This window comes from Lonchura striata, chromosome 37, assembly GCF_050655825.1.
Source record: "Lonchura striata isolate lonStrDom1 chromosome 37, ASM5065582v1, whole genome shotgun sequence".
Classification (NCBI taxonomy): domain Eukaryota; kingdom Metazoa; phylum Chordata; class Aves; order Passeriformes; family Estrildidae; genus Lonchura; species Lonchura striata.
In genome coordinates this window covers 15,542,522-15,552,813 of record NC_140739.1, presented here as the reverse complement: position 1 = coordinate 15,552,813, position 10,292 = coordinate 15,542,522, and the positions used below count along the sequence as shown (strand labels likewise).

The following is a 10,292-nucleotide window of genomic DNA, read 5'->3' as shown; positions in this document are numbered from 1 at the left end:
CAGCAGTCCAGGTTCCTGATGTCAGTTTGTAGGGCTCCCTTGGGTCTATCAGGGCAGCACAAGTTTGAGGTGGGGACAACTTCGGTGTGGGGTCCATCCTTCGATATAAGGATTCTTTGCAGTGCGGCCCCAGCCCAGGGCCAGGGGCCCCTGGGCACATCCTTTTTCCATTTTCCCTGGGAAAGAAAACTCAGCAGTCCAGGTTCCTGATGTCAGTTTGTAGGGCTCCCTTGGGTCTATCAGGGCAGCACAAGTTTGAGGTGGGGACAACTTCGGTGTGGGGTCCACCCTTCGATATAAGGATTTTTTGCAGTCAGGGCCTGGGGCCCCTGGGCACAACCTTTTTCCATTTTCCCTGGGAAAGAAAACTCAGCAGTCCAGGTTCCTGATGTCAGTTTGTAGGGCTCCCTTGGGTCTATCAGGGCAGCACAAGTTTGAGATGGGGACAAATTCGGTGTGGGCTCCATCCTTCGATATAAGGATTTTTTGCAGTGAGGCCCCACCCCAGGGCCAGGGGCCCCTGGGCACAACCTTTTTCCATTTTCCCTGGGAAAGAAAACTCAGCAGTCCAGGTTCCTGATGTCAGTTTCTGGGCTCCCTTGGGTCTATCAGGGCAGCACAAGTTTGAGGTGGGGACAACTTCGGTGTGGGGTCCATCCTTCGATATAAGGATTTTTTGCAGTCAGGGTCAGGGGCCCCTGGGCATATCCTTTTTCCATTTTCCCTGGGAAAGAAAACTCAGCAGTCCAGGTTCCTGATGTCAGTTTGTAGGGCTCCCTTGGGTCTATCAGGGCAGCACAAGTTTGAGGTGGGGACAACTTCGGTGTGGGGTCCATCCTTCGATATAAGGATTTTTTGCAGTCAGGGTCAGGGGCCCCTGGGCATATCCTTTTTCCATTTTCCCTGGGAAAGAAAACTCAGCAGTCCAGGTTCCTGATGTCAGTTTGTAGGGCTCCCTTGGGTCTATCAGGGCAGCACAAGTTTGAGGTGGGGACAACTTCGGTGTGGGGTCCATCCTTCGATATAAGGATTTTTTGCAGTCAGGGCTAGGGGCCCCTGGGCACATCCTTTGGCCATTTTCCCTGGGAAAGAAAACTCAGCAGTCCAGGTTCCTGATGTCAGTTTGTAGGGCTCCCTTGGGTCTATCAGGGCAGCACAAGTTTTATGTGGGGACAACTTCGGTGTGGGCTCCATCCTTCAATATAAGGATTTTTTGCAGTGTGGCCCCACCCCAGGGCCAGGGACCCCTGGGCACAACCTTTTTCCATTTTCCCTGGGAAAGAAAACTCAGCAGTCCAGGTTCCTGATGTCACTTTGTAGGGCTCCCTTGGGTCTATCAGGGCAGCACAAGTTTGAGGTGGGGAACACTTTGGTGTGGGGTCCATCCTTCGATATAAGGATTTTTCCAGTCAGGGCCAGGGGTGCCTGGGCACATCCTTTTTCCATTTTCCCTGGGAAAGAAAACTCAGCAGTCCAGGTTCCTGATGTCAGTTTGTAGGGCTCCCTTGGGTCTATCAGGGCAGCACAATTTTGAGATGGGGACAAATTCGGTGTGGGCTCCATCCTTCGATATAAGGATTTTTTGCAGTGAGGCCCCACCCCAGGGCCAGGGGCCCCTGGGCACAACCTTTTTCCATTTTCCCTGGGAAAGAAAACTCAGCAGTCCAGGTTCCTGATGTCAGTTTGTAGGGCTCCCTTGGGTCTATCAGGGCAGCACAAGTTTGAGGTGGGGACAACTTCGGTGTGGGGTCCATCCTTCGATATATGGATTTTTTGCAGTCAGGGCCAGGGGCCCCTGGGCACATCCTTTTTCCATTTTCCCTGGGAAAGAAAACTCAGCAGTCCAGGTTCCTGATGTCAGTTTGTAGGGCTCCCTTGGGTCTATCAGGGCAGCACAAGTTTGAGGTGGGGACAACTTCGGTGTGGGGTCCATCCTTCGATATAAGGATTTTTTGCAGTCAGGGCCAGGGGCCCCTGGGCACATCCTTTTTCCATTTTCCCTGGGAAAGAAAACTCAGCAGTCCAGGTTCCTGATGTCAGTTTGTAGGGCTCCCTTGGGTCTATCAGGGCAGCACAAGTTTGAGGTGGGGACAACTTCGGTGTGGGATCCATCCTTCGATATAAGGATTTTTTGTAGTGAGGCCCCAGCCCAGGGCCAGGGGCCCCTGGGCACATCCTTTTTCCATTTTCCCTGGGAAAGAAAACTCAGCAGTCCAGGTTCCTGATGTCAGTTTGTAGGGCTCCCTTGGGTCTATCAGGGCAGCACAAGTTTGAGATGGGGACAAATTCGGTGTGGGCTCCATCCTTCGATATAAGGATTTTTTGCAGTCAGGGCCAGGGGCCCCTGGGCACAACCTTTTTCCATTTTCCCTGGGAAAGAAAACTCAGCAGTCCAGGTTCCTGATGTCAGTTTGTAGGGCTCCCTTGGGTCTATCAGGGCAGCACAAGTTTGAGGTGGGGACAACTTCGGTGTGGGGTCCATCCTTCGATATAAGGATTTTTTGCAGTCAGGGCTAGGGGCCCCTTGGCACATCCTTTGCCCATTTTCCCTGGGAAAGAAAACTCAGCAGTCCAGGTTCCTGATGTCAGTTTGTAGGGCTCCCTTGGGTCTATCAGGGCAGCACAAGTTTGAGGTGGGGACAACTTCGGTGTGGGGTCCATCCTTCGATATAAGGATTTTTTGCAGTGAGGCCCCACCCCAGGGCGAGGGGCCCCTGGGCACATCCTATGGCCATTTTCCGTAGGAAAGAAAACTCAGCAGTCCAGGTTCCTGATGTCAGTTTTTAGGGCTCCCTTGGGTCTATCAGGGCAGCACAAGTTTGAGGTGGGGACAACTTCGGTGTGGGGTCCATCCTTCGATATAAGGATTTTTTACAGTCAGGGCCAGGGACCCCTGGGCACATCCTTTTTCCATTTTCCCTGGGAAAGAAAACTCAGCAGTCCAGGTTCCTGATGTCAGTTTGTAGGGCTCCCTTGGGTCTATCAGGGCAGCACAAGTTTGAGGTGGGGACAACTTCGGTGTGGGGTACATCCTTCGATATAAGGATTTTTTGCAGTCAGGGCCAGGGGCCCCTGGGCACATCCTTTTTCCATTTTCCCTGGGAAAGAAAACTCAGCAGTCCAGGTTCCTGATGTCAGTTTGTAGGGCTCCCTTGGGTCTATCAGGGCAGCACAAGTTTGAGATGGGGACAAATTCGGTGTGGGCTCCATCCTTCGATATAAGGATTTTTTGCAGTGAGGCCCCACCCCAGGGCCAGGGGCCCCTGGGCACAACCTTTTTCCATTTTCCCTGGGAAAGAAAACTCAGCAGTCCAGGTTCCTGATGTCAGTTTGTAGGGCTCCCTTGGGTCTATCAGGGCAGCACAAGTTTGAGGTGGGGAACACTTTGGTGTCGGGTCCATCCTTCGATATAAGGATTCTTTGCAGTCAGGGCCAGGGGCCCCTGGGCACATCCTTTTTCCATTTTCCCTGGGAAAGAAAACTCAGCAGTCCAGGTTCCTGATGTCAGTTTGTAGGGCTCCCTTGGGTCTATCAGGGCAGCACAAGTTTGAGGTGGGAACAAATTCAGTGTGGGCTCCATCCTTCGATATAAGGATTTTTTGCAGTCAGGGCCAGGGGCCCCTGGGCACATCCTTTTTCCATTTTCCCTGGGAAAGAAAACTCAGCAGTCCAGGTTCCTGATGTCAGTTTGTAGGGCTCCCTTGGGTCTATCAGGGCAGCACAAGTTTGAGGTGGGGACAACTTCGGTGTGGGGTCCATCCTTCGATATAAGGATTTTTTGCAGTCAGGGTCAGGGGCCCCTGGGCACAACCTTTTTCCATTTTCCCTGGGAAAGAAAACTCAGCAGTCCAGGTTCCTGATGTCAGTTTGTAGGGCTCCCTTGGGTCTATCAGGGCAGCACAAGTTTGAGGTGGGGACAACTTCGGTGTGGGGTCCATCCTTCGATATAAGGATTTTTTGCAGTCAGGGCCTGGGCCTCCTGGGCACAAACTTTTTCCATTTTCCCTGGGAAAGAAAACTCAGCAGTCCAGGTTCCTGATGTCAGTTTGTAGGGCTCCCTTGGGTCTATCAGGGCAGCACAAGTTTGAGGTGGGGAACACTTTGGTGTGGGGTCCATCCTTCGATATAAGGATTGTTTGCAGTCAGGGCCAGGGGCCCCTGGGCACATCCTTTTTCCATTTTCCCTGGGAAAGAAAACTCAGCAGTCCAGGTTCCTGATGTCAGTTTGTAGGGCTCCCTTGGGTCTATCAGGGCAGCACAAGTTTGAGGTGGGGACAACTTCGGTGTGGGGTCCATCCTTCGATATAAGGATTTTTTGCAGTGAGGCCCCAGCCCAGGGCCAGGGGCCCCTGGGCACATCCTTTTTCCATTTTCCCTGGGAAAGAAAACTCAGCAGTCCAGGTTCCTGATGTCAGTTTGTAAGGCTCCCTTGGGTCTATCAGGGCAGCACAAGTTTGAGGTGGGGACAACTTCGGTGTGGGGTCCATCCTTCGATATAAGGATTTTTTGCAGTCAGGGCCAGGGGCCCCTGGCCACAACCTTTTTCCATTTTCCCTGGGAAAGAAAACTCAGCAGTCCAGGTTCCTGATGTCAGTTTGTAGGGCTCCCTTGGGTCTATCAGGGCAGCACAAGTTTTAGGTGGGGACAACTTTGATGTGGGGTCCATCCTTCGATATAAGGATTTTTTGCAGTCAGGGCCAGGGGCCCCTGGGCACATCCTTTTTCCATTTTCCCTGGGAAAGAAAACTCAGCAGTCCAGGTTCCTGATGTCAGTTTGTAGGGTTCCCTTGGGTGTATCAGGGCAGCACAAGTTTGAGGTGGGGACAACTTTGGTGTGGGCTCCATCCTTCGATATAAGGATTGTTTGCAGTCAGGGCCAGGGGCCCCTGGGCACATCCTTTTTCCATTTTCCCTGGGAAAGAAAACTCAGCAGTCCAGGTTCCTGATGTCAGTTTGTAGGGTTCCCTTGGGTGTATCAGGGCAGCACAAGTTTGAGGTGGGGACCACTTTGATGTGGGGTCCATACTTCGATATAAGGATTTTTTGCAGTCAGGGCCAGGGGCCCCTGGGCACATCCTTTTTCCATTTTCCCTGGGAAAGAAAACTCAGCAGTCCAGGTTCCTGATGTCAGTTTGTAGGGCTCCCTTGGGTCTATCAGGGCAGCACAAGTTTGAGGTGGGGACAACTTCGGTGTGGGCTCCATCCTTCGATATAAGGATTTTTTGCAGTCAGGGCCAGGGCCCCTGGGCACAACCTTTTTCCATTTTCCCTGGGAAAGAAAACTCAGCAGTCCAGGTTCCTGATGTCAGTTTGTAGGGCTCCCTTGGGTCTATCAGGGCAGCACAAGTTTGAGGTGGGGACAACTTCGTTGTGGGGTCCATCCTTCGATATAAGGATTTTTTGCAGTCAGGGCCAGGGGCCCCTGGGCACAACCTTTTTCCATTTTCCCTGGGAAAGAAAACTCAGCAGTCCAGGTTCCTGATGTCAGATGTTGGGCTCCCTTGGGTCTATCAGGGCAGCACAAGTTTGAGGTGGGGACAACTTCGGTATGGGGTCCATCCTTCGATATAAGGATTTTTTGCAGTCAGGGCCAGGGGCCCCTGGGCACATCCTTTATCCATTTTCCCTGGGAAAGAAAACTCAGCAGTCCAGGTTCCTGATGTCAGTTTGTAGGGCTCCCTTGGGTCTATCAGGGTAGCACAAGTTTGAGGTTGCAACAACTTTGGTGTGGGGTCCATCCTTCGATATATGGATTTTTTGTAGTGAGGTCCCTCTCCAGGGCCAGGGGCCCCTGGGCACATCCTTTTTCCATTTTCCCTGGGAAAGAAAACTCAGCAGTCCAGGTTCCTGATGTCAGTTTGTAGGGCTCCCTTGGGTCTATCAGGGCAGCACAAGTTTGAGGTGGGGACAACTTCGGTGTGGGGTCCATCCTTCGATATAAGGATTTCTTGTAGTGAGGCCCCTGCCAAGGGCCAGGGGCCCCTGGGCACATCCTTTTTCCATTTTCCCTGGGAAAGAAAACTCAGCAGTCCAGGTTCCTGATGTCAGTTTGTAGGGCTCCCTTGGGTGTATCAGGGCAGCACAAGTTTGAGGTGGGGACAACTTCGGTGTGGGGTCCATCCTTCGATATAAGGATTCTTTGCAGTCAGGGCCAGGGGCCCCTGGGCAACCCCTTTTTCCATTTTCCCTGGGAAAGAAAACTCACCAGTCCAGGTTCCTGATGTCTGTGGTTGGCATTTCCCCGGCAACCTGAATTGTATTTTGCTGCAGCTCTGGTTGTGGAGATCTGTGGTGCCCCCTCCAAATTTACATCTTCTCGTCAGTCCTGTTCCTCTCGGTCCCTGTCTCCCCCTCTCACCCCTGTCTGTTCTTCCAGCCCACCTTGCCCCTCTCCCACCCTCTCTCCACCCGTCACTCCTCTCCATCCCGCCCCTGCCCCATCCCTCACTGCCCCCACCGCCCACCTCTGGCTCCCTGCAGCCCCACGTGGGAGCCCGAACTCGTGGGGATAGTGCAGCCCTGGATGGAGGACAGCACCGAAATAAAACAGGCAGGGACGACGGATTTATAATGGATATTGATATATAATTGTATTTTCACAATTCCTTACATTTATTCCACTTATTATATTTTATTATATTTTATATTTTTATACATATCTTAATAGATTGCTTACATATTTCTATAGTTAGATTTAGAGTTCTAAAAGGTTTATATTGATTAAAATAAAAACCTGACTCTATCCAAGTAAAAATGTTTAAAAAAACCCCTTTATTTAAACTCCATTTAAATTTATTTCTATTTTTCGCATTTATAGTCAAATTTACATTTTAAATGTAGATTGATGTATGGTGTTATTTATAGTCTATCTCTTCCTAATACTATTTTTATTTCTATTTTATATCTTTATATATATCTGTATACATTGAATATATATTTCCATATTTAGAACGATATCAAAATAAAATGTATATTCATATTTTTTCCATTAAAGCCCTGCCTCTAACCAAATAAAAACAAAACAAAACAAAAAAACCTTTCTATAAACAACACTTGAATATATATTGAATACACCCTGCATTACAAATTGCAGGGGAAGTGGATTCCCTCATGATTTGAACACAAGAAATAATGGAAAAGGAAGCTTTTTCCCACAATTTAAACCCCTTTTCTCTCCATAACCCCTCATTTTTCTGGGAGCGCTGTGGAAGGTCTGGGGGTTCTAAGGAGGGACTGACACAATAAAAGGGGAAAGTTGAAAGCTCTCCCGTGGAACCCCACATGCTGCCCGGCCTGCTCAGGTGCTGCCCCTTGGCAAGAGGGCTCTTCCCTCGGCATTTTCTCAAAGGGATGCTCGTGCCCGGGTGGGTCCGGCTGCTCCCCGATCCCTGCTGGATGTTCCAGCCATAGCTCTTGGAGGGACACTTGGGATACCCCTGTTAGCCCCTCTGGATTAGCAGCTCCCTGTGCAGGTGTGCCCAGGTAGCTGCACTGAAAGCAGCTGCTCACACGGGGAGCTGCTACACCTAGGAGTGGGGGATGAGGTGAAGAAAGGTCCTGTGGGGTGTTCCCTCCCCTACACAGCCCTGTGTCTAACCCTTAAACAATGGAGTGCCAGATTTTCATTGCCAAGATAATTAACAGTCTTTCCCCTGGCCAAAGAGGAATTGTGCTTCCAAAATTGCAAACAGTGAACGATTTCTCACAGACCACAGCTGCCAATACCAGGAACTCCTGCTGCCCTTGGAGAGCAGCACGCCTCCAGTGAACAGACATCAACACACAGGGAGGGTGAGTTTGGATTTACAGGGAAAAGGACCAGTGCATGTGTCCAGGGACCAGTGGCCCAGGACATTTTGCATCTTCTAGTTCTGAATGGACCAGAATTTCACACGGAGAAAAACTGCCCGCATGAAGAATTCGGGCTGCCCTGGCAGTGACAAGCACCTCCTGCAAAGGAACCTGGGGTGGTGAGTTCTATTTAACAGGGAAAAGGGCTGAGGTTCAATTTCAGGGGCCTGTGGCCTTGAATGGGCAGTTGCCTCCTAAAATTTGAATGTGTCCCAGACCCAACCTGCCCCCACCTCAAACTTGTGCTGCCCAGACAGTCCCAAGCACAACCTGCAAACTGACATCAGGAACTCGGGCTGGTGAGTTTTCTTTCCCAGGGAAATGGGCCAGCGTTCGTGTTCAGGAGTCACCTTCTGCCTCCTTAATTTGCAAACAGCGCAGGATTTCTCACTGACAAAAGCTGTGAGGAACTACAGTTTTGGCTGGCCTAGGATGGCCAGATCTACTCTCTAAACTTGTCCCAAGATGCTGAAGTTGAAGGCTCTCCTTCCTGTGTTGAAGAGCCCCTTCTGGTTTTCTTCAGACTTTACTACAGGGTCAGAACATGCTAAGTAACACCTGAAATTCCTATAAATTTGTTAGGTGTTGCCCATCAGTGAAGGGGCTGTGCCACTTCCCCCATCCCATGACAGGCCGGTGTCCCCTCCCCAGTGAGGGGGGAGCAAATAACAGAGGGGACAACTGGAGGCAAAACAGACCCTTTATTGGAATCATGCTGGGAGAGCCCAGCAGGCAGGGCCCCCTTGGATGGGGCGGGGGGGTTACAAGGGTCTGGGGGCAGAGGAAGACGGTGCTGGGGGCTGCCTGTGGAGGCAAAGGCGGGGGGAGGCTCAGCTGCGCTCCTCCAAGCTCAGACGGTCGAACAGGTACTCACTGAGGCCAGCCGAGGCCCCCCCAGGCCCAGTGGCCCCACCAGCGAGGCGCCGCAGGTTAGTGGCATGGTCCCCCAGCTCCTTGATGGCCTTCACTTGCTCGTCCAGGTAGTTGGACTCCAGGAAGTCACAAAGCTATGGGACAAAGCGATATCAGGCAGGGCCGAGGGTCTGGGAGAGGTGAGGGACCCCCAGGAGCAGCAGGAGATTGCAAGGACGCCCGTGGGAGAGGGAGCCGCGGGGTGATCCCAAGGCACAGGCATGGGAAAAAGGAGGAATTGGGAGCATTTGGAGCTGGGGGCGGGTGGGGTGAAAGCCATGGCACCACTCACGTGGGGGTCCCCCTTCTCGGAAGCCAAGGCGTGCAGGTCCAGCAGCGCCTGGTTCACCGACTTCTCCAGCTGCAGCGCCGCTTCCACCGCCTCCAGCGCCGACCCCCAGGCGTCCCGCTCCGGCTTCTGCGGGGCACGAAGCGTCACGGGGAGGAGCCCAGGCAGCCCACGGCCAACCGGCCCCCAGCCGCCCTCCCAGCACCGCACACCTTGATGTCCTGCAGGAGGATGCGGCCCCCGCGGCGCGTCTGGAAGCGCAGGAGCCCCTCGGCGTGCTCCCGCTCCTCCCGCGACTGCTGCAGGAAAAACTGCGACACCCGCCGCAGGGCCACGTCGTCCCTGTCGAAGTAAAACCCCTGCGGGAGGGAGGGGAGGTCAGGAGGAGTCCCCCAGGACCCCCCCAAATTCCTCGGATTCCGCCCTCCCAAGCGGCGCAGCCTCCCCTCCAGCAGCGCGGCGGGATGGAATTGGGTTTTGGGGCAAAGGAAGGGAAGGAGATCCCCCAACCCCGGGGCCAGGGGTCCCGAGCCCCCTACCATGGAGAGGTAGACGTAGGAAGCGTAGAGCTCCATGTTGGCCATGCGGTTGATGGCGGCTTCGCAGTCGCGGTGGTAGTTCTGGCGGATCTGGGAGTCCATAGCGGGACGGACGGAGCGGTTCGGAGCGGCGGGATGGACGGACGGACGGCCGAGATGGACGAAGGGCCGCGAGCAGCCGGTTCCGTTCAAGCACTGTTGAAGCGAGAACGCGGCTGTGGCCGCTCAACGTCCGCCGCGGGGTTTTATAGCCCGGCCCCGCCGGGGGGAGGAAAAGGGGCACCCCCGCTCGCCCCTCCGGAAGGGGCGCGGTGGCCTTGGCCCTTGGCCGTGTTTGTCACACGGTCCCGCAGTCAGCATGACTGGGCAGGATCCTGGCCGGGGGGGGTTCGGCCCCACGTTTGTGTCCCCCCCGTGAGCGGTGTCCCGGGGGGGCTGGGGGACAGCCCCAGTTCACTGCTGGGTTGGGGGGCTGGGGGGAGCTTGGGGGTGTTTTTTGGGTGTCCTGCCAGGTCCTGAGGCGCCGGTTGCCTGTTAATCGGAGTTTAAGAGGTTGTAGGGTGCGGAAGGAGCTGGCTCGGCGCCGGGACAATAAAAGAGGAACTTGGCCGCGGGGAAAGCGCTGACTCCGCGTTTCCGCCGCTCCAGGACTGGGGCGAACTGGGGGAGACTGGTTGGAACTGGGTGCCCCCGGAGCTTCC

General features: G+C 53.6%; 1 protein-coding gene across 1 annotated transcript; it reads right to left on the bottom strand.

Moving 5' to 3' along the window:
• Window positions 1-8,533: 8,533 nt before the first annotated feature.
• LOC110481429 (ferritin, higher subunit) lies at window positions 8,534-9,810 on the bottom strand. The gene is made up of 4 exons (XM_021550035.3): window positions 9,592-9,810; window positions 9,265-9,411; window positions 9,056-9,181; window positions 8,534-8,858 (listed from the first exon to the last, which is right to left on the bottom strand). The coding sequence occupies exons 1-4, from the start codon at window positions 9,691-9,693 to the stop codon at window positions 8,682-8,684; spliced, it is 552 nt and encodes a 183-aa protein (XP_021405710.1). The 5' UTR covers window positions 9,694-9,810; the 3' UTR covers window positions 8,534-8,681.
• Between the last annotated feature and the right edge of the window lie 482 nt (window positions 9,811-10,292).

Excerpts from the sequence above, each read along its gene's own strand:
- LOC110481429 (XM_021550035.3), bottom strand. The coding sequence starts at position 9,693 with ATGGACTCCCAGATCCGCCAGAACTACCACCGCGACTGCGAAGCCGCC. Across the intron at positions 9,182-9,264 it reads TCCTCCTGCAGGACATCAAG|AAGCCGGAGCGGGACGCCTG; the intron begins GTGTGCGGTGCT and ends CGTGCCCCGCAG. Across the intron at positions 8,859-9,055 it reads CCGAGAAGGGGGACCCCCAC|CTTTGTGACTTCCTGGAGTC; the intron begins GTGAGTGGTGCC and ends TTTGTCCCATAG.